At 38.8% G+C, this 23819-nt stretch overlaps 3 protein-coding genes and 1 pseudogene across 3 annotated transcripts; all 4 read left to right on the forward strand.

The window, feature by feature from the left end:
* The first annotated feature begins 21 nt into the window (after positions 1–21).
* Positions 22–4276, forward strand: LOC114005603 (olfactory receptor 7A10-like). Its single transcript, XM_027767254.1, has 2 exons — positions 22–616; positions 4134–4276. Exons 1-2 carry the CDS (start codon positions 49–51, stop codon positions 4274–4276), a joined length of 711 nt encoding a protein of 236 aa, XP_027623055.1. The 5' UTR covers positions 22–48.
* Positions 4277–6521: 2245 nt separating this feature from the next.
* Positions 6522–7257, forward strand: LOC102469293 (olfactory receptor 7A10-like; annotated as a pseudogene).
* Positions 7258–10879: 3622 nt separating this feature from the next.
* Positions 10880–11835, forward strand: LOC102469716 (olfactory receptor 7A10-like; the record flags this gene model as incomplete). Its single annotated transcript, XM_027767255.1, has 2 exons — positions 10880–11262; positions 11454–11835. Coding segments are annotated over 2 exons (765 nt in total), but the record flags the coding sequence as incomplete, so codon positions are not given.
* Positions 11836–18078: 6243 nt separating this feature from the next.
* On the forward strand, positions 18079–19008 carry LOC102470142 (putative olfactory receptor 7A2). The gene has a single exon (XM_006165929.2). The coding sequence runs from the start codon at positions 18079–18081 to the stop codon at positions 19006–19008; it is 930 nt and encodes a 309-aa protein (XP_006165991.2).
* The last annotated feature ends 4811 nt before the right edge of the window (positions 19009–23819 follow it).

Below are 23819 nucleotides of genomic sequence, written 5' to 3' on the forward strand. Positions count from 1 at the left end.
ATCCAGACACAGAGCAAGGTCATCACCTATGCAGGCTGCATCACCCAGATGTTCTTTTACATAGTTTTTGCAGTGTTGGATTACTTCCTTCTGACCGTGATGGCTTATGACCGGTATGTGGCCATCTGTCACCCCCTACACTACACGGTCATCATGACCCCCTGGGTTTGTGGAAAGTTGGTTCTGACATCCTGGATCATGAGTGTCTTGTATTCCTTGTTACATACCTTACTGGCATTGCGGCTGTCCTGTACACATGTGGAAATCCCCCACTTTTTCTGTGAACTTAATCAGGTGGTTCACCTTGCCTGCTCTGACAGCTTTCTTAATGACATGGTGATCTATTTTGCATCTGTGCTGCTGGGTGGTGGTTCCCTCACTGAAATAATTTACTCTTACTCTAAGATAGTTTCTTCTATACGTGCCATCTCATCAGCTCAGGGGAAGTTCAAAGCCTTTTCCACCTGTGCCTCTCACCTCTCCGTTGTCTCCTTATTTTATTGCACAAGCATAGGTGTGTACCTTAGTGCTAGTGCTACCCACAGCTCACACTCGAGTGCAGCAGCTTCAGTGATGTACAGTGTGGTCACACTCATGCTGAACCCCTTCATCTACAGTCTGAGGAATAAAGACATAAAAAGGGCTCTGAAAATAGTCTTTGGGAGGCAAACTATTAAACTATTAAACTATGGCCTGGGGCCATAGTTTCAAAGCATTGGGACTAAAAATTGTGATTCTCTGATCAGATTGTGAAAGTAGAGCTGGCTCTCCTTGTCTATGCAGAAAAACTAACACAGTTTCTAGGTTTCTACATTTTCTCATAGCCGGAAGTTATTTTCTCTGCCATTTTCCTACTTCCCCAAAGTTACTCCCAGCTTTGTGTCAGATAAATTTTAAAATTTTCATTCGCTCATGGGATGACCTGGAACTCTTTAAGAATCATTTATTCTCTAATAGTGTATATTGTTCTGAGGAATTCTGAGCCCCACTACAATCTCTTCTCCTCCATCTTCCTCTTGGGAGTTTGAGTATGGACACACACGTGCCCCATGCAAATTTCTAGCCAGTGAATCTGGAACTCAGACCACAACTGGCCATGTGGTGTTTATGGAGTCTAGCCCCTTAAACACTACGTCACCTGCTGACCTGCCATATAGCTATTTTCAAATTGTTTACTTTTGTCAAATATTTTATACTTGTGATTGAGTGAATCTGTAGATGTGGACCCCCAGATACAGGGGAGAGGGGAGTACTTATTACGATCAGATTTTGGGAATTTGCTTCAGCTATATATTTTCTGGAGCTTCTGTTTCTCTTTCTGCAACTTTTGTCATTCAATTTAAATAACTCGCTTTATTAAACTTTCTGCTCTATTTAATATGTGGAAAGTTTTCTTTTTTTTGTACATTTTTCTATTTCATATATTAATTCCTAACTTGGTAAAGAAACAGAAGAGTAAAGAAGAGAGAGAGAGAGAGAGAGAGAGAGAGAGAGAGAGAGAGAGAGAAGAGAGAAAAAGAAGGATGACACACTGCATTCACTTCTCCTCTAGTCTCCTCTTGGCATTTGGGCACACATGCCCAGCATGATTTTCAATCAAGCAGTCCAGGACTTGAGTTGTGGAGTCAGCCATGTGGGATCCAGTGCTTTACCCTTCACACCACCTGATGACCTGGGTTTTATTCTCGTGATTAAGATCCAGTTCTCTTATTCAGCCTAGTGTTTATAGCATCCACCATAGTCAATGGCAAAAACTAATTATCAAACACATGGCACTATGTGGAGTGCATGTGAGGATGGAAATGGAATATTTTGTTTTAATCTGCCTTACAGTCAAAGATAACCTTAAATATAATTCAGGTACATGTTGTTATACATTCTATTACTGTGGAATATGATTCTTTTTAAAGCTGTGCATCTACTCATTGAGGAAGGATAGATTATTGCTTGTGTGTGAAGAGTTCTATTTTTGATGTATAGCATTTTTGCTATGGACTCATGGAGCTAAATATCTCCAAATTGACCTTAAGTTTCTTCTGATACTTAAGTGAAATTTTAATACAAAATGCCCTTACCAGGATAAATTTAATGAATGAATTGAAAGGCATGAAGTTAGGTTGCTTGCATTAAAATTATTTTATGTAATTATTTTTAATTTCATGTAATTATTTTTAATTTTTATGAATTGTTATTTATATAAAAAATAAAGTTAAGAAAAAACTACATGCACTATCTTTTCCTTCACAGTTGAAGTTTTAACATCTTTCTCTTTTTCTCTTGGACTCATCTTTTCTTTCCTTTTGTCCCATGCCTACAACCTGAGATCTAGATGCATCTTGAAGTTTTAATCAAAATTCCATCCTTACAAAGTTCATGATTAGACCGTCCTGAGTCCCACTTCTGCAAGGTATCATGAATTTGCTAATAGTGTGTCCTAGTAGAATGGTATTGTGCAAGAATTAAATCAAACAAACCATGTAAGTTTCTAAACAGTCCATTGAGTATAAAGAGGTCAACCTATGTCTCTTGTAATTACTCAGGGCTACATAAATCAAAGACTAAATGACAATGAAAAATTAAAAAAAAATACTTAACAGATTTTTGTGATAGAGTGCATATGCTTGCAGTAGAGAAATAGAGAAAAACAGAGAGAGGGAAAAGTCAGAAATCATCCCACTAGAGATGGTTGTGTTGCAATCCCTTCTCCTTTATGTCCTCTTGGGATTTAGGGCCCATAGGCCCACATGCCTGGCTTGATTTTCAAGCTGCTAGGTTCTGAATTTTATTTATTTATTTATTTATTTATTTATTTTTGCTATAGGGTGCGTGTGCTCGCTAGACAGATGGAGAGAGACAGAGAGACAGATAGCAAAAAATCATCCCCCGGCGGGAGGGGGGGGGGTGGCCATGCCACAATCCCTTCTCCATTCTTCTCTCGGAATCTTAGGCATGCATGCACACACGCCCGGCATAAGTTTTAAGCCACCAGATCCGGGACGGGAACTGTGGTCGACTACATGGGAGTCCAGAGACATAGCTATTACACTAACTGCTGGTCCCCTGCTGGGTTCTGAATTTGAACCACAGTTGACCATGTGTGAGACTAGCACCTCAAACATCATACCACCTGCTAGTCCCTCAATAACAACTTTTAATGCATGTCCTGAGCATAAAACTCCTAAACGCTTTGCAAAAGCATTACAAAACCAAGGATTGTCGTGACTACACATAGTTTTGTAGCATGTGAACACAGTTCTCTCTCATGTCGAAGAGGCAATACGATCAGTTTCTGGACATCTAAAGAGTTGTATCTCCACTATGAATCTATGCTTTGGAAATTAGAAGGGCTAGTAAGGACAAATTCCTCAGTTAGATTCAGAAGAATTTCATTTTATTTTATGATTTCTAATTTACATGCTATCACTGTGCAATTCTATAGTATACAATATATTCAAGACACACACATGCATATGCAGTGTGTGACAATAATTTTTTAATTTGTTTTTTTTTGTTTTTGCTGCAGGACACTTGCACTCACAGAAATGGAGAAAAAAGAGAGAGAAGGTAAATGAGAAATCACCTCCCTGGGGCATGGTCATACTGCATTCCCTCTCTTGCAGTCTCCTCTCAGGATTCTGGACACATATGCACACTGCCCAGCTTGATGTCCAAATCATCATGTCCAGGAATTGAAATGTACATTCAGCTAAGTGGGATCAAACACCTTAACCTCCTGCCACATGCTGGCCCCTGACAAATTTTAATTCAACAGCAGGTAAAAGGTGCTAATGACCTCTGGAGGCAGGAGAGTTCACAGAGAACAAGCAATAAAGACTGAATTCTTCCCACTTTTATCCTGGTCTCTTGAGAGCAGCAAATCAGAATGAAAATGTTATTTTCTTTCCAGACCAGTGTCCACGAGGGAAAAAGGGGAATTAGCTACCAAGAGGTTGTAGTTATAGGGAGGAAATGTACCTAATGAGCAGACATAGGGAGCTGTAAATATTTCATCTGCCATTGTCTCCCAAGGAGTATAGCCTTGGGCTAGGCAAGACATGGTTGATTTTTCTGGAGTCTCCAGACTGGTTAGGGTTCCACATTTAATTCTTTCATTGTATCTTGCCTGGGGACAGAGCTGCAGTTTCCATCACCAACCATTCAGGGAGAAATTTACCCTTCCACAAGAAAACTGTCCTCTCTGAGAGTTTCTCTGAGAGCCCATGCAGGTGAACCTGAGAGCCTGGTAGGTACCACAGTAATGGATCAGAGAAGATAGATACCAAGGACATCTACCTGAGATCAGCTGAAAGTCAAACCAGCCTAGCAAGAGCTGAAAGATTGATGTGTTGGGTGCTTGTGTGACCAAGCTATTTATCATTAATTTATTCAACATGTTAACAAGTCATATGTCTGTCAGACTTAGCAATGCAAGCATCCTTGTGGACAATTTAGTGGTGGGAATAGACTTCCAGTTGGATGAGGGTGAAGAAGGAATGGGAAAAATAAAATGATGTCAGTCAAATGAGAACATGTGCACAGAAATTTGCAGTTCAAGAAGTAGGAAAAGTAGAATCAGAGTTGTGATGAACTATGTAGTGACTTTTGGGTCTGTTAAGGAATTTTTGAAACGAGTGTATTTGTGCATATTTCTGTATTTCTTTTTTTTTTTTAAGGATCCAGATGTATGGATCGTTTGCAATTCATACCTTGCAAATGTAGTTCATGAGACTTACATTTCACAGTTTTTTCTTTCACATTGGGCATTCACAGAAGAAAAATTTAATCGAAGGTCAAAATAAGAATATTAAAGAGTTTTTACTTACAACTGTTTTCTTGCTGTTATAATTGAATAAGCTCGTGAGTCTATCAGCATTTTACTGTACTGGAAATCATGTCAGCATTTTATTTTTGTGTTCTGGAGTTGGAATATATTTGATTCTTTTGAGTTTTTTCCTTTTAATAATGAATTGAAGTTTTAAAATAAAAATTTCAGAATAACATTAAATTATGTTATGTATTGATCGATATAGATATATATTGGGTGAATGTGAAAAATTAATAGATTTTGTGTTATCAAATCTAATAGGCCATTATATGGTGTACACACCCACCCACTCCATATTTTTATTAACTTAGAATAATTCTACATCAGTAGTAAACATAAATTTCCTTTTTGTCATATTTGCTCACCTGAAAGAGAGACAAAGAGAGGGAAAGTGAGAAATCATACCCCCGGGAGATGTGCACATAGAATCCTTACTCTTTTATCTTCTTTTTGAGATTTTTGGCATGCATGCCTGGGTTGAGGACTTGAACCACCGTCCGCCATGTTGGAATACAACACCTTTGCCACTATGACGCTTGCTGACCCCTCAAGCTATGATTTCATTGTACAGTTATCTGAATACTAATCAACAGAGAAAAATAAGGAGATCAATCTATTGAATACTTTTGAGATAAAATACTGAGTTATTGAACTTAACTACGGTATCTGAAGTAATCAAAGTCATAGAAGCAGACGACAATATGGTGGTTGCCAGTGGGTTGGGGATTGGAGGAAATAGAGTTGTTTTCCTTTTTTATTTTAAAAAATATTTTATTTTATTAATTATTATTATTATTCAACTTGACCAGATAGAAACAGAGAGAGAGAGAGAGAGAGAGAGAGAGCGCAAACCACCAGGTCCTGGAATTGAACGAACTGCAATCCGCCATATGGTAGTCTAGCACCTTATCCACCATGCCACCTGCTGGCCCCAGAGTTGTTTTTCAATGGATATAATGATACAGTTTTTGGGCCAGCTGATAGTGTGGTGGTTAAGGTGGCTTGGTCATACATGGTCGACTGCCTGTTAAAGTTCCAGACCTGGTAGCTGGAAAAAAATGCCAGACAGGTGTACATGCACTCCCAGCATCCTGAAAGAGGAGAATATTGTGGAATGGCCATTCTCCATGGGGAGGGGTGATATCTCACTTTCCCTCTCTCTCACTGTCTCTTTGTCTGGTGAGTGCATGTGCCCAATAACAAAACTAAAACAAAACAAAACCCCAAAACAAATAAAATCCTATTGTAACATCATATTTTACTCTATAAATATGTACTATTATTTATTGTCAATGAATACATAAGTAGAAAGTCCTGCAGAATACATAATCTATGGGAATAAAGAGGTGAGATAAGAAGTCCAAACAGAGATGGCATTAAGAATGCCTAAAGCGGATTAGATCCATAAAAATATGAAATGTAACTTTGTGATCGCAAAATATTATCTATGGCAGTTCAGCTATGTGAGTAATATCTGCCCATGTGAAATTAGCCATTTCATTTTACTCTTCAGGGAGTCACCATGGAACCAGGAAATGACACACAAAGTTCAGAATTCCTTCTTCTGGGATTTTCAGAGGAGCCAGAATTGCAGCCCCTCCTATTTGGGCTGTTCCTCTCCATGTACCTGATCACTGTGTGTGGAAACCTGCTCATCATCCTGGCCACCATCTCAGACTCCCACCTGCACACCCCCATGTACTTCTTCCTCTCCAACCTGTCCTTTGCCTCCACCACCGTCCCAAAGATGCTGGTGAACATCCAGACACAGAGCAAGGTCATCTCCTATGCAGGCTGCATCAACCAGATGATGTTTTTCATGCTCTTTGGAGGGGTAGATGTCTTTCTCCTGACAGTGATGGCTTATGACCGGTATGTGGCCATCTGTCACCCCCTGCACTACATGGTCATCATGAACTCCTGGCTCTGTGGACAACTGGTTCTGGCTTCATGGAACACAAGTGCCCTGTATGCATTATTACAAAGCTTAATGGTGTTGAGGCTGTCCTTCTGTACACATGTGGAAATTCCCCACTTTTTCTGTGAACTGAATCAGATAGTCCACCTTGCCTGCTCTGACCCCTTTCTTAATGACATGGTGACCTATTTTGCATCTGTGCTGCTGGGTGTTGGTCCCCTCACTGGGATCATTTACTCTTACACTAAGATAGTTTCCTCCATTCGTGCAATCTCATCTGCTCAGGGGAAGTACAAAGCCTTTTCTACCTGTGCCTCTCACCTCTCAGTTGTCTCCTTATTTTACAGGCATGGGTGTGTACCTAAGTGCTGGGGTTACCCAAAGCTCATACTCAAGTGCAGGAGCTTCGATGATGTACAGTGTAGTCACCCCCATGCTAAACCCCTTCCTCTATAGTCTCAGGAATAAAGACATAAAAAGGGCCCTGAAAAAATTATTTGGAGGAAAGGTATAAAAGCTCCAATATTTCTAGAATTGAATAGGCTCCCTGACTGTAAGCTTCAATACCTCAGAAGTAATTTCTTGATTCTTAATCATATTTTGGAAGTAGGACTTGGTCTTCCAATGAGTGCCGGAAGTTTCCATTCCTCTGATTTAAGTCTCTCTGTATAATTTTATTTAGCCTTTATATTAAGCTTTCTGCTCTCTATGATATCCAACAGCTTTCCCTTGGTCATTTCCCCACTTTCCCTAAGTCATTTCCAATCTCTCATCAAAATGATTTGTAAATTCTCAGTCATCTTGTTGAACAACGCAGGCTTCTCCAGAGCTATTTATTCTCAAGTGGCATGGATCATAATGAGTATTATTTCTTTAATTTATTGAAGCTATAGTACTGGGTTGTACTCCTTTCTGGAAAAACAAAACTGTGCTTAGAAAGTAAAACTATTTAAATCCTCTGAAGGAGAAATGTATTTGAGACCACAATTTTTCACTTTTGGGGTCCATCATTCTATCATATATTAGGACCTTTACTGCTCTTGTGGATAATGTGGACTTTGGCATCTAGTGTGTTTCCTAACTGGTCAAAATAATTATTTTATTTTATTTTTGAAAGTAAAAAATAGTTTTTTTTTTTTTTAACAGAACTTTATAATCTTTTGTCTGTTAATCATTCCTTCTCTTTTCTCTTTCCACCCACTTTCAACCACCCAGTGCCTTCTCTTCCAATCTCTGGTATCTACACTTATCCTCTCTACTATCATATCTTTGGATTTTCTGCTTCGGTAATAGAGTGCAGACTTTCAGTTTATGTTGATGGGGAAATACAGTGTACCCCTTCCAAAGTCTGGCTCGCTTTGGTTTATATTAAGTCCTTTGTATTCATCCACTTTGAATCAAACAGAAGGGGTGTCATTGTTTCTTACGGCTGAGTAATGTTCCATAGTATCTATGTGCCACCATTTTTCAATGCAGTCATCAGTTTCTGGGCACATAGTTTGATTCCATGTCTTAACAATTGTGAATAATGTAACAGTAAACTGGAATGTCCTTCCAACTGTTTTCCTGTCCTCTGAGTAAATACCAAGGAATGGGATTACTGGGTTACATGGTAGTTCTATTTGTAGTTTTTTGAGAAACCTATGTGTTGTTTTACATAGAGTTTGTACAAATATACATTTCCAACAACAATGTAAGAGGGTTCTCTTTCCACCATATCCTTGCAAGTATTTGTTGTTCTTTAGTTTTTCCATCCTAGCAATTCTAATTGGGGTTAAATGGTATCTCATCATGGCTTTAATTTGCATTTCCCTTATGACAAGAGATTTTGAACATTTTTCACATGTCTTTTGGCCATTTGTGATTCTTCCTTGGAGAGTTGTCTATTCAGTTTATTTGTCCATTTTTCTTTTTAGAATTATTTGTTGTTATTCATCTATTTGACCACAGTGGTATGGAGAAGAGAGGGAGAATGCACAGAGAGGGAGAGTGAAAAATCAAGCTGCCAGGTCTGGGACTCAGACCACTGTAGGCCATCCGGTAGTCTAGGGTCTTTACTACCCTGTGAGTTGCCAGCCCAATTTGCCCATGTTTAATTGGTTTACTCATTTTTTAATGGGTGAGCTACTTGAGTTCCCTATATATTTTGGTTACCAATCCATTACCTAAGAAATAATGCTCAGGGCATTGGGGTTAAGCTCCTGTGTGGCGATGGTATCAACAATGGCTGCAGTGAAGAGAGTTCAGCGTGATGTCTTACCATTTTGCTAGTACAGCTCACCAAGAGTCCAGAAGGCAGAACTTAACACTGATTATAAATCTGTAAATGAATGCATGGAAGGTGTTTGTAAAATGTATGAAGAATGTCTGAAGAGCATGAATCCCAACAATCCCTCCATCACATACAATATCAATCCGTTGTTTGATTTCATCGGCCATCTGGTAGACCACAGAAAACTAGAAAGCTTGACTTCTGAAAACTTCGAAAATTAAATTTAGAGGAACATTTTTACCACATGACTTTGTTATATCCTGCTGTGGAGAAATACGTTGTTTACAGAGAGGCTACCGACTGCCATGACAGTATCTGTGACGGCATATCCTGTTCTTGTCCTTAATCAAGGATTGTGATTTGGGCTATTATTTAGACCAGAGATGGAGTCCAGTTTTGCTTCATAAATAGTTGTGTACTTATTGCTACTATTAAATTGACAAGACAAGATTTTAAAAAGGACTTTTGGAAATTGATTTTTAACAGGTGTGGGAGAGAATGGAATAAATAAGGTTCTACTTTGGGACATAACTAAACTCAGGGCAAATTGATCATGTATTAATAATACTTTTAGACATAGAGATTTTGTATTTTCATATCCTTACAGTCTGAGTGTTTTTCAGTTTTCTGATCTGTAAATTTTTTAAAACAAGATTTTTGTAAGATGAAAATAATAGCTTTTGAATACGCAGGTTTTTGTTATTGGCTTAGAGACAAAATGGTATTTTCACTCAGTTTGAGATTCCTCACTTAAGGACCTCCCTGTGGATTTCGGATCAATCCTCCAGTGCAGGGAATTCCCTTTCTCAGTCTTTGTCTCATTCCCACAGTCAGTATTCACTACATGAAGTGTTCACAACCACCCAAGACTACATATTTCTTTTATAAATTTGTACTTTATTGTGCATGTATAGCATTTAGTATAAAAAAAGATTACACTGGGCTTATATTACTGTGTTATAACGTGGCTTGTCGCTTTTGGTGCTTATTTAATGTGTGTTTTTTGAATGGATAGAATTTCATTATTCTAGTGTGGTGTCATATGATATCTGTTGAAACATTACATACCCTGCGGTGACAGGACACACCACACGACATCTGCCTATAAGCTCCTCACATACCGATCAATTAGCTTAGTAAGCTAGTTAAGTGAGGAGTGTCCATATTGTAATGAGGAGGTGATCCTAATTGTGAAGATCCTGCTGGTTTTATTGCTCAGACCCACCGTTTCAGTTCTTTTATAAACCTACATTCATTGACAGTAGCAGGCAAAAAGACTCATCTGTGCCAATAGTAAGGAATGTTATTAATGTACTTAATATTTAATTGTCTCATTTTCAAGTCCTAGTAAATAGCCATTAATACATAGATTTTCATAAAGAAAGCATTATTACTATTTCATGAATTGGCAAATAGAATGTAATTTGATGGATTCTTAAATCCATCGCACAAGACAGTGATCTTGTTGGGAGGCAGATGGTTTAAATTAAATAAAGCTATCCCATCCATATATAATGAGAAATTGTTTCTTTTTTAGTTTTTCTGGTGTTAATACAAATATCACAGTCTATTCTGACATACCTCGAAGTAGACTAAATTAGAGCTTATTTAATTAGGAAGCATGAATGAGGATATTTAGAATATTTCTCATCATAACCAAAGGATGTAAGAGCTAAATGTCTTTTTATTTGACTAAGCAGTTTGTAAGATACAAAGCTTGTGCGTTTTTAATAAAGCAGAATTCTGACCTTGTCATGCAGAAAAGTAAGAATTAACATTCTAATATTTCTTCCATTCTGAGAGTTGTCTTTTCAGTATAATTGTTGTTTTCTTTGCAGTGCAGAAGATTTTTAGCTTGATATAATCCAACCTGTCCTTCACTGACATCTGTTTCACCTCCACCACCGTCCCAAAGATGCTGGTGAACATCCAGACACAGAGAAAGGTCATCACCTATGCAGGCTGCATCATCCAGATGAGCTTTTTCCTGCTCTTTGCAGGGCTGGACAACTTCCTCTTGACAGTGATGGCCTATGACCGGTACATGGCCAACTGTCACCCCCTGCGCTACACGGTCATCATGAACCCCTGGCTCTGTGGAAAGCTGGTTCTGGCATCTTGGATTATAAGTGTCCCGTATTCCTTGTTACAAACCTTAATGGTTTTGCAGCTGTCCTTCTGTACACGTGTGGAAATACTCCACCTTTTTTGTGAACTTAATCAGGCAGTCCACCTGGCCTGCTCTGACATATTTTTTGTTTTTTTCTTTGCATTTTAACATTTCATTTTCTTTTATACAATCAATCATATTATTTAGCTTTCTAAGTGAATATTTCCACATGTGAACATTTCTTCCTCGTCTAGTTGATAAAACTATAAAATATATTCGACCAATAATACCACATTTCTTTGTCACATTAATGCTTTGCCTCCCTATTTGTCTTTCTTAATGACATGGTGACCTATTTTGAAACTGTGCTGCTGGCTGGTGGTCCCCTCACTGGGATCCTTTACTCTTACTGTAAGATAGTTTCCTCCATTTGTGCAATCTCATCAGCTCAGGGGAAGCACAAAACATTTTCCACCTGTGCCTCTCACCTCTCAGTTGTCTCCTTATTTTATTGTACAGTCTTAGGTGTGTACCTTAGTGCTGGTGCTGCCCACAGCTCACACTCAAGTGCAGCAGCCTCAGTGATGTACACTGTGGTCACCCCCCCCCTTCATCTACAGTCTGAAGACATAAAGAAGGCTCTGAAAATAGTTTTTGGGCGAGACACCATGAAAGGGTCAGTTGGTCTGGAACTGAATTACTGCTCATGAATGCTGGGTTCAAAGCCTTGGAACCTAAAATTGTGATTCTCTGAACAGATTATTAAAGTAATTGTTGGGACCAGCAGATGGCGAAATGGTTATGTCTCTGGACTTCCACATAGTTGACCACATTTTGAGTCCCGGACTCTATGGCTTAAAACTCACACTGGATGTTTTTGAGTGTGTGCCCAATGTCCTGAGAGGAGAATGGATGAAAAGAATTGTGTTGTGGCCCCTGGGGGGTGATGTCTTGCTTTCTGTCTCCCTGGTGAGCACACGTGCCCTATGGCAAAAATCTCTCTCTTAAAAAAAAAAAATAAGGTACTTATCTGCACAATTTAAGTAACATATCCAGCAAATTTTTACCTTGGAATTTTTCTACTTTCCCAAAGTTATGCTTATCCTGTATTAGAAATACTTGGAAATTTTCATGATCTCATAGGATGAACATGCAGCTATTATTTTAAAAATTATTTATCAATAATTATTTTAATTTAATTATTATTACTTTATTATCATTTAATTTGACCAGAGAGAGACAGATAGAGGGAGAGAGAAAGGGAGAAAGTCATCCACCAGGTCCCGGACTCAAACTCGGTAGACCATGTGGGAGTCCAGTGTCTCAGGCATCATGCCTCCTGCTGGCCCCTGACATGCAGCTCTTAACAAAATGTATTTGAGACCAGGAGATGGCATAATGGTTACTCCACCGAATTCCCAGATAGTCCACAGTTCTTCTGGGACCTGATGATTTAACTCACACCAGGCACTTTTGAGTGCGTGGGTAAAGTCTCAAGAGAAAAATGGAGGAGAGGGTATTACAGTGTGGCCATCCCCCCTGGGATTGTTTTCTCACTTTCTGTCTCTTTCTCTGACAAGTGCATATGCCTTATATAAAAACCTCTCAAATGAAAAGAAAGAATCATGTGTTCTCGAATGATGTTGATCATTCTCAACAATATTTGTATAGTTTTACTAAACGAACTCTATTGGGCTATGTTTTGTCTATGAAAAAGAGAACGACAATAAGAAAAAAAACTAAAAACAACGAAACGCATTACATTTGGCTACTAATGCCATTAATGTAATTTAGTGCTTAGAAAAATCTGAAACTGCAGATTTTCATGTATATATCTGTCCTTACTTCCAGTATCTCTATCTGAAATGTGTACTTTAATATATTAGTGTGTTTGATTACTGTAATTTGCTCATTAGAATCCTGTTATGTTATTCTGCTCAGAGTTCACATTCCCTACTCTCTAATCACTGCCAAATATTGATGATAAGGCCCATACTCTGTAATGAAGTTAGAACATACCAGAGAACAGAGCTGGAAGCCATGTGTGGGCTATGGTTCAGGTCCCAAGTCTGGTCAACCAGAAATCTCACTGGATGGGTGTGAGCCCAGGATCCTGGAGGGCTGGGGGGTTGGAGGAAGAGAGTCTCAGCATGCCCATGCCCTGTAGAGGGTGCTTCTCTCTCTTTACTTCCATCTCCCTCTTGCAATCTCTTTCTCTCTCTCCTCATGGGCATTAACACATTGTATATGAAAAAAATATATATTTTTCACCTACATGAGTGAAAATGCCTTGTATATGGAAAGGGAAATTTAAACAAATAGTTGAACAAGTATAGTCTTAGAGTCAGAGATAGCCTTTAATACGATGAAATAAACATGATCATACATTGAGTTATCTATGGACCATGTTTCTTGTTTACCCTGTTCATCTACTTGTGAAGTATGGAAAATTGCTGTCCATGTGGAAGGAGTGAAGGATTGATTGATGTGTTTTATGTTGTTTCATTTAATAGCTTCTTGTTGCTTCTTGAACACCTCCAGTGCTGGCTGTAATTATAACTCCTTGAAGTGCTTAACATGAATTACTTCCATCTCTTTTAAATTTGTTTTCCCTATATCTCAAAATTTTTAATAATTATGGAGAACTCATGACACGTGAAAGCCTTGGGGCCCTCAGTTTTTCATCTTAAAACCTCTCTTTTTTTTCTTTAATTTTATTATTATTATTTTATATTGCATTTAATCACATATATCTTTACAGTGTATACTATTTCCTCTTCCAGCATGATTACTGTGCATATCAGTCAGGACAAAGACATTACTATGCACATCACCGGGTGGGGGTGGCCACGCCACAATCTCTTCTCCTCCATTCTCCTCTCGGGATCTTGGGCATGAACACACACCTGGCGTGAATTTAAGCCACGGGTTCGGGACTCAACCCACGATCGACTACATGGGAGTCCAACGACATAGCCATCACGCTAACTGCTGGTCCCTATATATATATAATTTTTAAAATATTCAATCACTATACATCACTTGGCTTGTAAAGAGAATTTACGCAACATGAAATACTTCTTAGACCAGTCTTATTGAGAATAGTATACATGTTATCATGAACAGATCATAGATCATTTTTGTGTCCCACAAATGTCATGTCTTTTCTATCCTTCTTTTTAAATTTTGCCTTGTATGTTGAAGGGACAGTGAATGAACAAATATCAGTGTCATCCAACATACATTTCATTTATGTTCAAGAGTCTCTTAGAAATTTTTGATTAAAGGATGACTCACAAGAGTTTGAATTCCTGTCTTAGTCATTTGATTTAAGGTCAAAGTTTCCTATAAAACATTTATGTCCTATTGATTTCTCCTACCTACCGCTAAGAAAACATTGATGCAGTCACTAAAAAATTGTAATAGGTTGAGTGTGCTCACAGAGAGAGCAAAAGAAAGGAAAGAGAGAAATCACTTCCCAGGGGGATAGCCATACTACAACTCCTTCTTCTCTAGTTCCCTCTCAGGATTTGGGACACACATGTACACATGAGCAATGTGATTTTTAAGCCACCTGGTCTGGGACTAGAACAGCCCAGTTAGAACCAAGTTGTGGGACCAGTTGTGGGACCCAACACCTTAACCTCCACCACCAGCAGACCTGTGATAACTAAATTTTAACTCAAGGTTGGTAAAAGGTGCTAATGACCTTTAGGGGCAGGAGACTTCACAGAGAGCGTGTAATAAAGACTGGAGTCATTGCACTTTCAGTGTGATCCCTTGAGAGCTGCAAGTAAACAGGAATTTTTTCCTTTCTTTCCAGACCGGTGTCCAAGAGGGAAATCAGGAACTAAGAGGTTGTAGTTATAAGCAGGAAATGTACCTAATGAGCAGATAGAGGGAGCTGCAAATGTTTCCTCTGTCATTGTCCCTCAAGGAGTGCAGCCTTGGCCTGGACAAGTCATGGTTGCTTCTTGTGATATCTCCAGACTGGCTAAGAAGACAAGCTTAAATTCTTTCATTGTGTCTTGTCTGGGGACAGAGCTGCAGTCTCCATCAGCAACCATTCAGGGAGTAAGTCACCGTTCCACAAGAAGATTTTCCTCTCTGAGAGCCCATTCAGGTGAGTCTGAGAGCACGGTAGGTTCTGCAGGAATGATTCAGAGAGAATGGATGCCAAGAACCTCTACTTGAGGTCACCTAAGAGACAAACCAACTTAACGGGAGCTGAGATATTGGTGTGTTTGGTTACTTGTCTGACCAATGTATTCATCGTAAGTCACCGTTCCACAAGAAGATTTTCCTCTCTGAGAGCCCATTCAGGTGAGTCTGAGAGCACGGTAGGTTCTGCAGGAATGATTCAGAGAGAATGGATGCCAAGAACCTCTACTTGAGGTCACCTAAGAGACAAACCAACTTAACGGGAGCTGAGATATTGGTGTGTTTGGTTACTTGTCTGACCAATGTATTCATCATTAATTTATTTAATATGTTAACAAGCCATGTGTCTGTCAGACTCAGCATGTAGGCATCATTGTGGACTATTTAGTGATGGGAGTAGACATCCAACTGGATGAAGATGAAGAAAGAACAGGAGAAATTGAATGATTTCAGTCAAATTTGAACATGTGCACAGGAATTTGCAGTTCAACAAATAGAGAAAGCAGAATCAGAATTGTGATGAGATGGGCCATGACTTTCAGGCCTCTTAAGGAGTTTTTGAAATGAGTGTATTTGGGCCTATTTCTGTACATTTTGAAGAATCCAGATGAATGGATTGTTTGTAATTCAGACCTTGCAACTGTAGTTCATGAGAAATACATTTCACAGTTTCCTCTTTCACATTGGGCATTCACATGAACTTTTTTATTCTCATGTTAAAATGAGAATATTGAAGGGAACCAGCAGTTAGCATTAATGGCTATGTCGCTGGACTCCCATGTAGTCGACCGCGGTTTGTGTCCCAGACCCGGTGGCTTAAAACTCACGCCGGGTGCGTGTGCGTGTGTGCCCAAGATCCCGAGAGGAGAATGGAGGAGAAGGGATTGCGGTGTGGCCATCCCCCCTGGGGGTGATTTCTCGCTTTCTGTCTCTCTGTCTCTCTCTGTCTGTCTGGCAAGCGCACGTGCCCTATAGTGAAAACCTCTCAAAAAAAAAAAAGAAAGAAAAAGAGAATATTGAAGAGATTCACTTACAACTATTTTCTTGTTGGAGACATTGAGTAAGTTGGTGAGTCTGTTAACTACTTAACTGCCAATCATACCACTGTTTTGTTTTTATGTTCTGCAGTGTGAGTATATTTATTCTTTTGATGTTTTCCTTTTAATAATGAATTGAAGTCTTAAAATAAAATTTTCAGTATGCATTTGAATTATTTTTATGTATTGATAGATATAGATATATATATGTATTGGGTGAATGTGAAAACCTAATAATTTTTTTTGAGAGGTTTTTGCTATAGGGCGCATGCGCTCACCAGACAGACAGAGAGAGACAGAGAGACAGAAAGTGAGAAATCACCCCCCAGGGGGGATGCTCATGCTGTAATCCCTTCTCCTCCATTCTCCTCTCGGGATCTTGGGCACGCATGCACACACGCCCGGCGTGAGTTTTAAGCCACCGGGTCCGGGACACGAATCGCGGTCGACTACGTGGGAGTCCAGCCACATAGTCATTACGCTAACTGCTGGTTCCCAGAAAACCTAATAATTTAGTGTTATTGAATCTAGCAGGCCATCATATTGTGTACACAAATACACTCCACATTTTTATTAACTTAGAAAAATTCTTTTATGTCAATCATAAACACAAATACCTATTTTATTTTGCTATATTTTGCTATATAGCACGTGTGCTCACCTGAGAGAGAGAGACAGAGAGAAGGAAAGTGAGAAAGTGAGAAATCACCCTAGAGTGTTGTCCATTCTAAAATCCCTTCTCCTTTATTTTCCTCTTGGGAGTTTGGGCACACACACACACACACAAACACACACACATGTCCACTGTGACTTTTAAGCTACTGGATTTGGGTCTCAGACCACGATTGGCCATATTGGAGTCCGGCACCTTAATGACTATGACACCAGTTGGCCCTCCCAAATTGTGATCTTATAATACAGTGGTCTCAATACTAGTCAGTATATAAAAATGTGGAGAGAGCTATTTTGATCCATGGAATACTTTAAAACTAAAATACTGAGTGATGCCACTTAACTAAGGTATCTGAAGGAGTCAAAGTCATAGAAGCAGACGACAGAATGGTGGTTACCAGGGGATTGGTGAAAGAGGAAAACAGAGTTGTTTTTCAATGGACGTAAAGTTATAGTTGTTGGGCCAGCTGGTGGTTAAGACTGCTGGATTGCACATGGTTAACTCTCAGTTATCGGCCCAGACCTGGCACCTTAAAAAAAATGCCAGGCATGTGTACACGCACTCCCAAAATTCTGAGAGAAGAGAGTATCGTGGTGTGGCCATTCCTTGTGGAGGGTGATTTCTCACTTTCCCTCTGGCTCTCTGTCTCACTGTCCAGCGAGCACATGTTCCCAATAGTAAAACTAAAACCAAACCAAACCCTATTGAAATATATTTTACTCCATAAATATGTACTATTATTACTTATCAAGTAATACGTATGTTAAAAATCCTGTAGAATACCTAATCTATGGGAACAAAGAAGTGAGATAAGATGTCCTAGCAGAGGTGGCACTATGAAAGCTTAAAGGGGATTAAATCCAAACAAAAATATAGAACATAACGTGACAGCAAAATACTAACTATGGCATTTCAACTCTGTCAGTCATTCCAGTTCATGTGAAACTAGTCTGCTTATTTATACAAAAATATAGAACATAAAGTTGTGACTGCAAAATACTAACTATGGCATTTCAACTCTGTCAGTCATTCCAGTTCATGTGAAACTAGTCTGCTTATTTTCCTCTTTTCAGGGAGTCACCATGAAACCAGGAAATGATACACAAATTTCAGAATTTCTTCTCCTGGGACTTACAGAGGAATCAATATTGCAGCCCCTCCTATTTGGGCTCTTCCTCTGCATGTACCTCATCACTGTGTGTGGAAACCTGCTCATCATCCTGGCCACCATCTCAGACTCCCACCTGCACACCCCCATGTACTTCTTCCTCTCCAACCTGTCCTTCATAGACATCTGCTTTACCTCCACCACCGTCCCAAAGATGCTGATGAACATTCAGACACAGAGCCAGGTCATCACCTTTGTAGGCTGCATCACCCAGATGTTCTTTTACATAGTTTTCCTAGTGTTGGATATCTGTCTGCTGAGTGTGATGGCCTATGACCGGTATGTGGCCATCTGTCACCCCCTGCACTACACGGTCATCATGAATCCCTGGCTCTGTGGAAAGCTGGTTCTGGCATCCTGGATCATCAGTGTCCTGCATTCTTTGTTACATACCTTAATGGCATTGCGGCTGTCCTTCTGTACACAGGTGGAAATCCCCCACTTTTTCTGTGAACTGAATCAGGTGATCCATCTTGCCTGCTCTGACACCTTTCTTAATGACATGGTGATCTGTTTTGCAGCTGTGCTTCTGGGTGGTGGTCCCCTCACTGGCATCCTTTACTCTTACTGTAAGATAGCTTCCTCCATTCGTGCAATCTCATCAGCTCAGGGGAAGTATAAAGCCTTTTCCACCTGTGCCTCTCATCTCTCAGTTGTCTCCTTATTTTTATGTACCAGTCTAGGAGTGTACCTTAGTGCTGGTGCTACCCGCAGCTCACACTCAAGTGCAGTAGCCTCAGTGATGTACACGGTGGTCACCCCCATGCTGAACCCCTTCATCTACAGTCTGAGGAATAAAGACATAAAGGGGGCCCTGAAGGTATTCTTTGGATGGAAACTGTGAGAAAAATCTTTGGCCTGGAGGTGTAACAATACCCATGATTGCAGAGTTTAAAGCCCAGGAGACAACTGTTGTGATTCTCTGATGAGATTGTGAAAGTGCATGTCCATTCAATTTAAGTGACACTGTTTTTAGCTTTCTATACTCTCATATCCAGACAATTTTTTCCTTAGTGTCTTTATACTTTCCTAATGATATTTCTAGCCTGTATCAGAAACACTTTAAAAGTATCATTATCTCATAAAATGACATGTAACTTTTTCTTTAAAATTTTCTATTTATTAAAAAATTGCTTTAATTTAATGATGATGATGATGATTTTATTTGACCAGAGAGAGAGAGAAAGTAAGAAAGCATGCCACCAGTTTCAGGACTTGAACTGTAATTGGCCATGTGAGTGTGCAGTGCCCCCTGCTGGCCCCCTATATGCAACTCTTAAAAATATTGTATTCTCCCTGTTGAAGATATTTTGTAGTTTTATCAACTGTGTTAGGGAGAAATGTTCACCTGTTGAAATATCCATTTTGTTAGACACATAATAATGTGATTGAATATATGGAAGAAAATGAAATGAAAAAATAAAAAATAGTGTGTTCTCAAATGATGTATATAATTCTGAGTGATTTTTGTATAATGTTACTAAAATAACTTTCTTGGATTGTTTTGTGCCTATGTAAAAAGAGAATGACAAGAAGACAAAAACAACCAAAATACCCCACATTACATTTGGCAACTAAAAGGATTAATGTAATTTAGAATACAGAAAAATCTGTAACTGCTGATTTTCATGTATGTGTATGTCCTTGCTTCTAGTATCTCTATATGAAATGTAGACTTTAATATATTAGCGTGTTCATCTATAATTTGAAAATTAAAATCCTCTTCTGTTACTCAGCTTGAAAGTTCACATTGCTTACTGTAATCTCTGTCAAAAATGGATGATCAGGCCCAGACTCTGTGGTGCAGCTGCAGCATACCAGAGTACAGAGCTGGAAGCCACGTGAGGACTCTGGTTCAAGTTCCATGTCCAGTCAGCCTGCAATCTCACTGGATGGGTGTGTGGCCAAGATCCAGAGGACTGGAGGACTGGAGGAAGGGAGTCTCAGTCTGCCCATGCCCTGCAGAGGGTGCTTCAGTCTCTTTATGTCTATTGCTCTGTCTGTTTCCCTCTTGTTCTCTCTTGCTCTCTCCCCTCACGTGCACCAACACATTCTGTTATGAATAAAAAAAAAATGTTTTCAGTTTCCTGAGTCAAAATGTTGATGTGCTTGATTGAGCCAACAGACAGTGTATTTTGGATGAAAAATTCATTTTGTATACTGTAATGATGTATAGGATATTAATGTTAAAAAAAGAAAAATAAATTAATAAATTAAAAAAAATGTTTTGCATATGGAAAGGCAAATACAAGCAAATAGTCGAACAAATATGACCTTGGAGTCAGAGAGCGACTCAAATACAACGAAGTGAACATTTCGATCAAACACTGTGTTAACCATGCACTGTGTTTCTTGTTAATCCTGTTCACCTGCTTGTTGAAGGATTGAAAATTTGATGTCCATGTGCAAGGGTGTCATTGGGGTGAAGGAGTGATTGGTGTGTTTTATGTTGTTTCATTCAACATCTTCCTGTTTCTTGAATACGTCAGTGCTGTCTGTAATTACAACTCTTTGGAGTGCTTAAAATGAACTACTCTCCCCCACTCCCTTTTAAAAATTTTGTCATAACTGCTGAAGGGACAGTGAATGAACAAATATCAATATCATCCAATATATGTTTTTAGTGCTCAAGACTTTCTTTGAAATTCATGAAGAAAAAGTATGAAAACCTGTCCCAGTCATTTGATTCAGGGTCACAAGTTTCCTCTGAAAACATTCATGTTCTTCAGATTTCTCCTAGTTACCCCAAGGGTATACCAATGTAGTCACTTTTTCTAATTTTTATTTTATGTATGTATGTATGTATGTATTAGTTTTGCCATAGGGTAAGTGTGCTTGCCAGAGAGAGACAGAGAGAAGGAGAGGCAAAGTGAGAATTCAGTCCCCAGAGATGATGGCCAAACTATATTCCCGTCTCCAATCTCCCCTCAGGATTTTGGACGCATGCACAAGTGTCAGGGATGATTTATCAAGCCACTGGGTCTGGGACTAGATCTGCGCATCCATGCAGGATCCAGAATCTTAACAGCCATGCCACTACTGACCATGACAATTACATTTTTAATCATGATTGGTGGAAGGTACTAATGACCTTCGGAGGCAGAAGAGTTCATAGAGGATGTATAATAAAGATAAATTCATCACACTGTCAACTTGGTCTCTCAAGAACAGCAAATCAACAGGAAAGTTTTCCTTCCTTCCCATACCAGCGTCCATGAGGGACATCAGCTACTAAGAGGTTGTAGTTATAAGGAAGAAATGTACCTAATGAGCAGATATAGGGAGTTGCAAATATTTCATCTATCATCATCCCTTAAGGAGTACACATTGGGCTGGAAAAGCAACAGTCGACTACATAGAAGTCCAGCGACATAACCATTACACTTACTGCTGGTCCCAGCAATAGGTTTTTGATAGATGGTTTTGATTGTGTTGAGAAATGATCATTCTATGTCACTTTTGCTGAGACTCTTATAGATGAAGGGATATATTTTGTCGAATGCTTTTTCTTCATCTATTGAGTTGATCATGTTTTTTTTTTTTTTTCTTTCTGTTAATATGGTGTATTACATTTATAATTTTTGGTATGTTGATCCCCCCTTGCATCCCTGGAATAAAAGCTACCTGGTCATATTATAATAATCTTTTTAAAATGTTGTTGGCTATTGCTTACTAATATTTGGTTGAGCATTTTTGCATCTATATTCATCAAAGATATTGGTCTATAGTTTTCCCTTCTTGTCATGTCCTTATCTGTTTTGGGATGAGTGTGAGGTAGGCTTCATTACATTTTAACACAAGCTTGGTAAGAGGTGCTAATGAACTTTAGAGGCAGGAGACTTCAGACAGAGTGTGTAATAAAGACTGGATTCATTACACTTTCAACGTGATCCCTTGAGAGCTGTAAGTAAACAGGACATTTTTCCATTCTTCCCAGACCAGTGTCCAAGAGGGAAATCAGGAACTAAGAGGTTGTAGTTATAAGCAGGAAATGCACCTCATGAGCAGATATAGGGAGATGCAAATGTTTCCTCTGTCATTATCCCTCAAGGAAGGCAGCCTTGGCCTGGACAAGTCATGGTTGCTTTTTGTGATATCTCCAGACTGGCTAGGAGACCATGCTTAATTCTTTCCTTGTGTCTTGTTTGGGGACAGAGCTGCAGTCTCCATCAGCAACCGTTCATGGAGAAATTCACCCTTCCACAAGAAGACTGTCCTCTCTGAGATCCCGTAAGGGAGGTTGGAGAACCTGGTAGGTATTGCAGGAACAGTGCAAAGAGAATGGATGCCAAGATACACACCTGTGATCACCCCAGACCAAATCATCCGAGCAAGAGTCGAGATACTGATGTGTTTGGCTACTTGTCTGACCACGTCATTTATCACTAATGTATTTCATATGTTAACAAGCCCTGTGTCTGTCAGACTGAACAATGTAGGTATCATTGAGGACAATTTAGTGATGAAAATAGACTTCCGATTGGACAAGGGTGAAAAAAATGGGAGAAATAAAATGAATTCAATCAATTTAGAACATGTGCACAGGAATTTGTAGTTCAAGAAGTCGGAAAATTGGGATCAGAGTTGTGATGAGATGTGCAGTGACTTTTGGGTCTTTTAAGGAAGTTTTGGAATGAGTATATTTGTGCATATTTCTATAATTTTTGAAAGATCCAGATGAATGGATTGTTTGTAATTCATACTTTGCAACTGTAGTTTATAATACACGCATTACACAGTATCTTCTTTCACATTGCACATTTGCGTTAAAAAATGATTCTTTTCTATTTTTATTTTTAAATTTTTTTGATTATTATTATCATCATAATCTTCTTTATATTACATTGGGTTACATACAATTTTACAGTGTATTACATTGCTTTTTCACAAGGGAATGCCATGCATGTCAGTCAATACAGAGACATTAATCTCCCCACTTCATCATTCAATATCTTTTCTATGCTTTTTCCAATCATTATTATTATTATTCTAATTATTTTTTATACCTGTGGGTGATGACATGTATAGTATTCTCAACTGGATTGGTCTGAGAAGTATTTCATGATGGGTAAAGTCGTTTTACAAGCAAAATGAGAAATAGTGATTGACTGTTTTAAAAAATTATTCTAAGGTTAAAATGAGAATATTAGTTTTATTTTATTTTAATATTACATTTCATCATGCATACCTTTACAGTGTATTACATTTTTTCACTGTACATCATTACAGCATACAAAATGAGATTTTCCATCCAGAGTACACTGTATATTGTCTCAATCAAGCACATCAACATACATGTTATTGTCAACAAATTATTTTCCTTTTCTTATTTCCTATATGTTTTGCTTTTTTCCCCCATCCTTGATACCCTCTCTCTTACCCTCTGCCATCTCCCATTCTCCTTCCCCACTGTCCCACTGTCTCTGGAATCTATGTTTGCTTTCTATACTGTTTTCCTCCCACATTTTATTGAATTACTAAAGATCTTAGTTAATCTAAGTATTTTCATAGCAAACACAGTTGATGTATACATTTCCATGAACAAAAGTCTAACTTTAGACATCCTATAAAGTAGCACCCAGCTGGGGCTATATATCTTACTGCAGTCATCAAATACATGTTTTTTTTCTGAAACTTTTTTTCCTAACTTAATTT

This window comes from Tupaia chinensis, unplaced genomic scaffold (assembly GCF_000334495.1).
Source record: "Tupaia chinensis unplaced genomic scaffold, TupChi_1.0 Scaffold144090_1, whole genome shotgun sequence".
Lineage (NCBI taxonomy): Eukaryota > Metazoa > Chordata > Mammalia > Scandentia > Tupaiidae > Tupaia > Tupaia belangeri.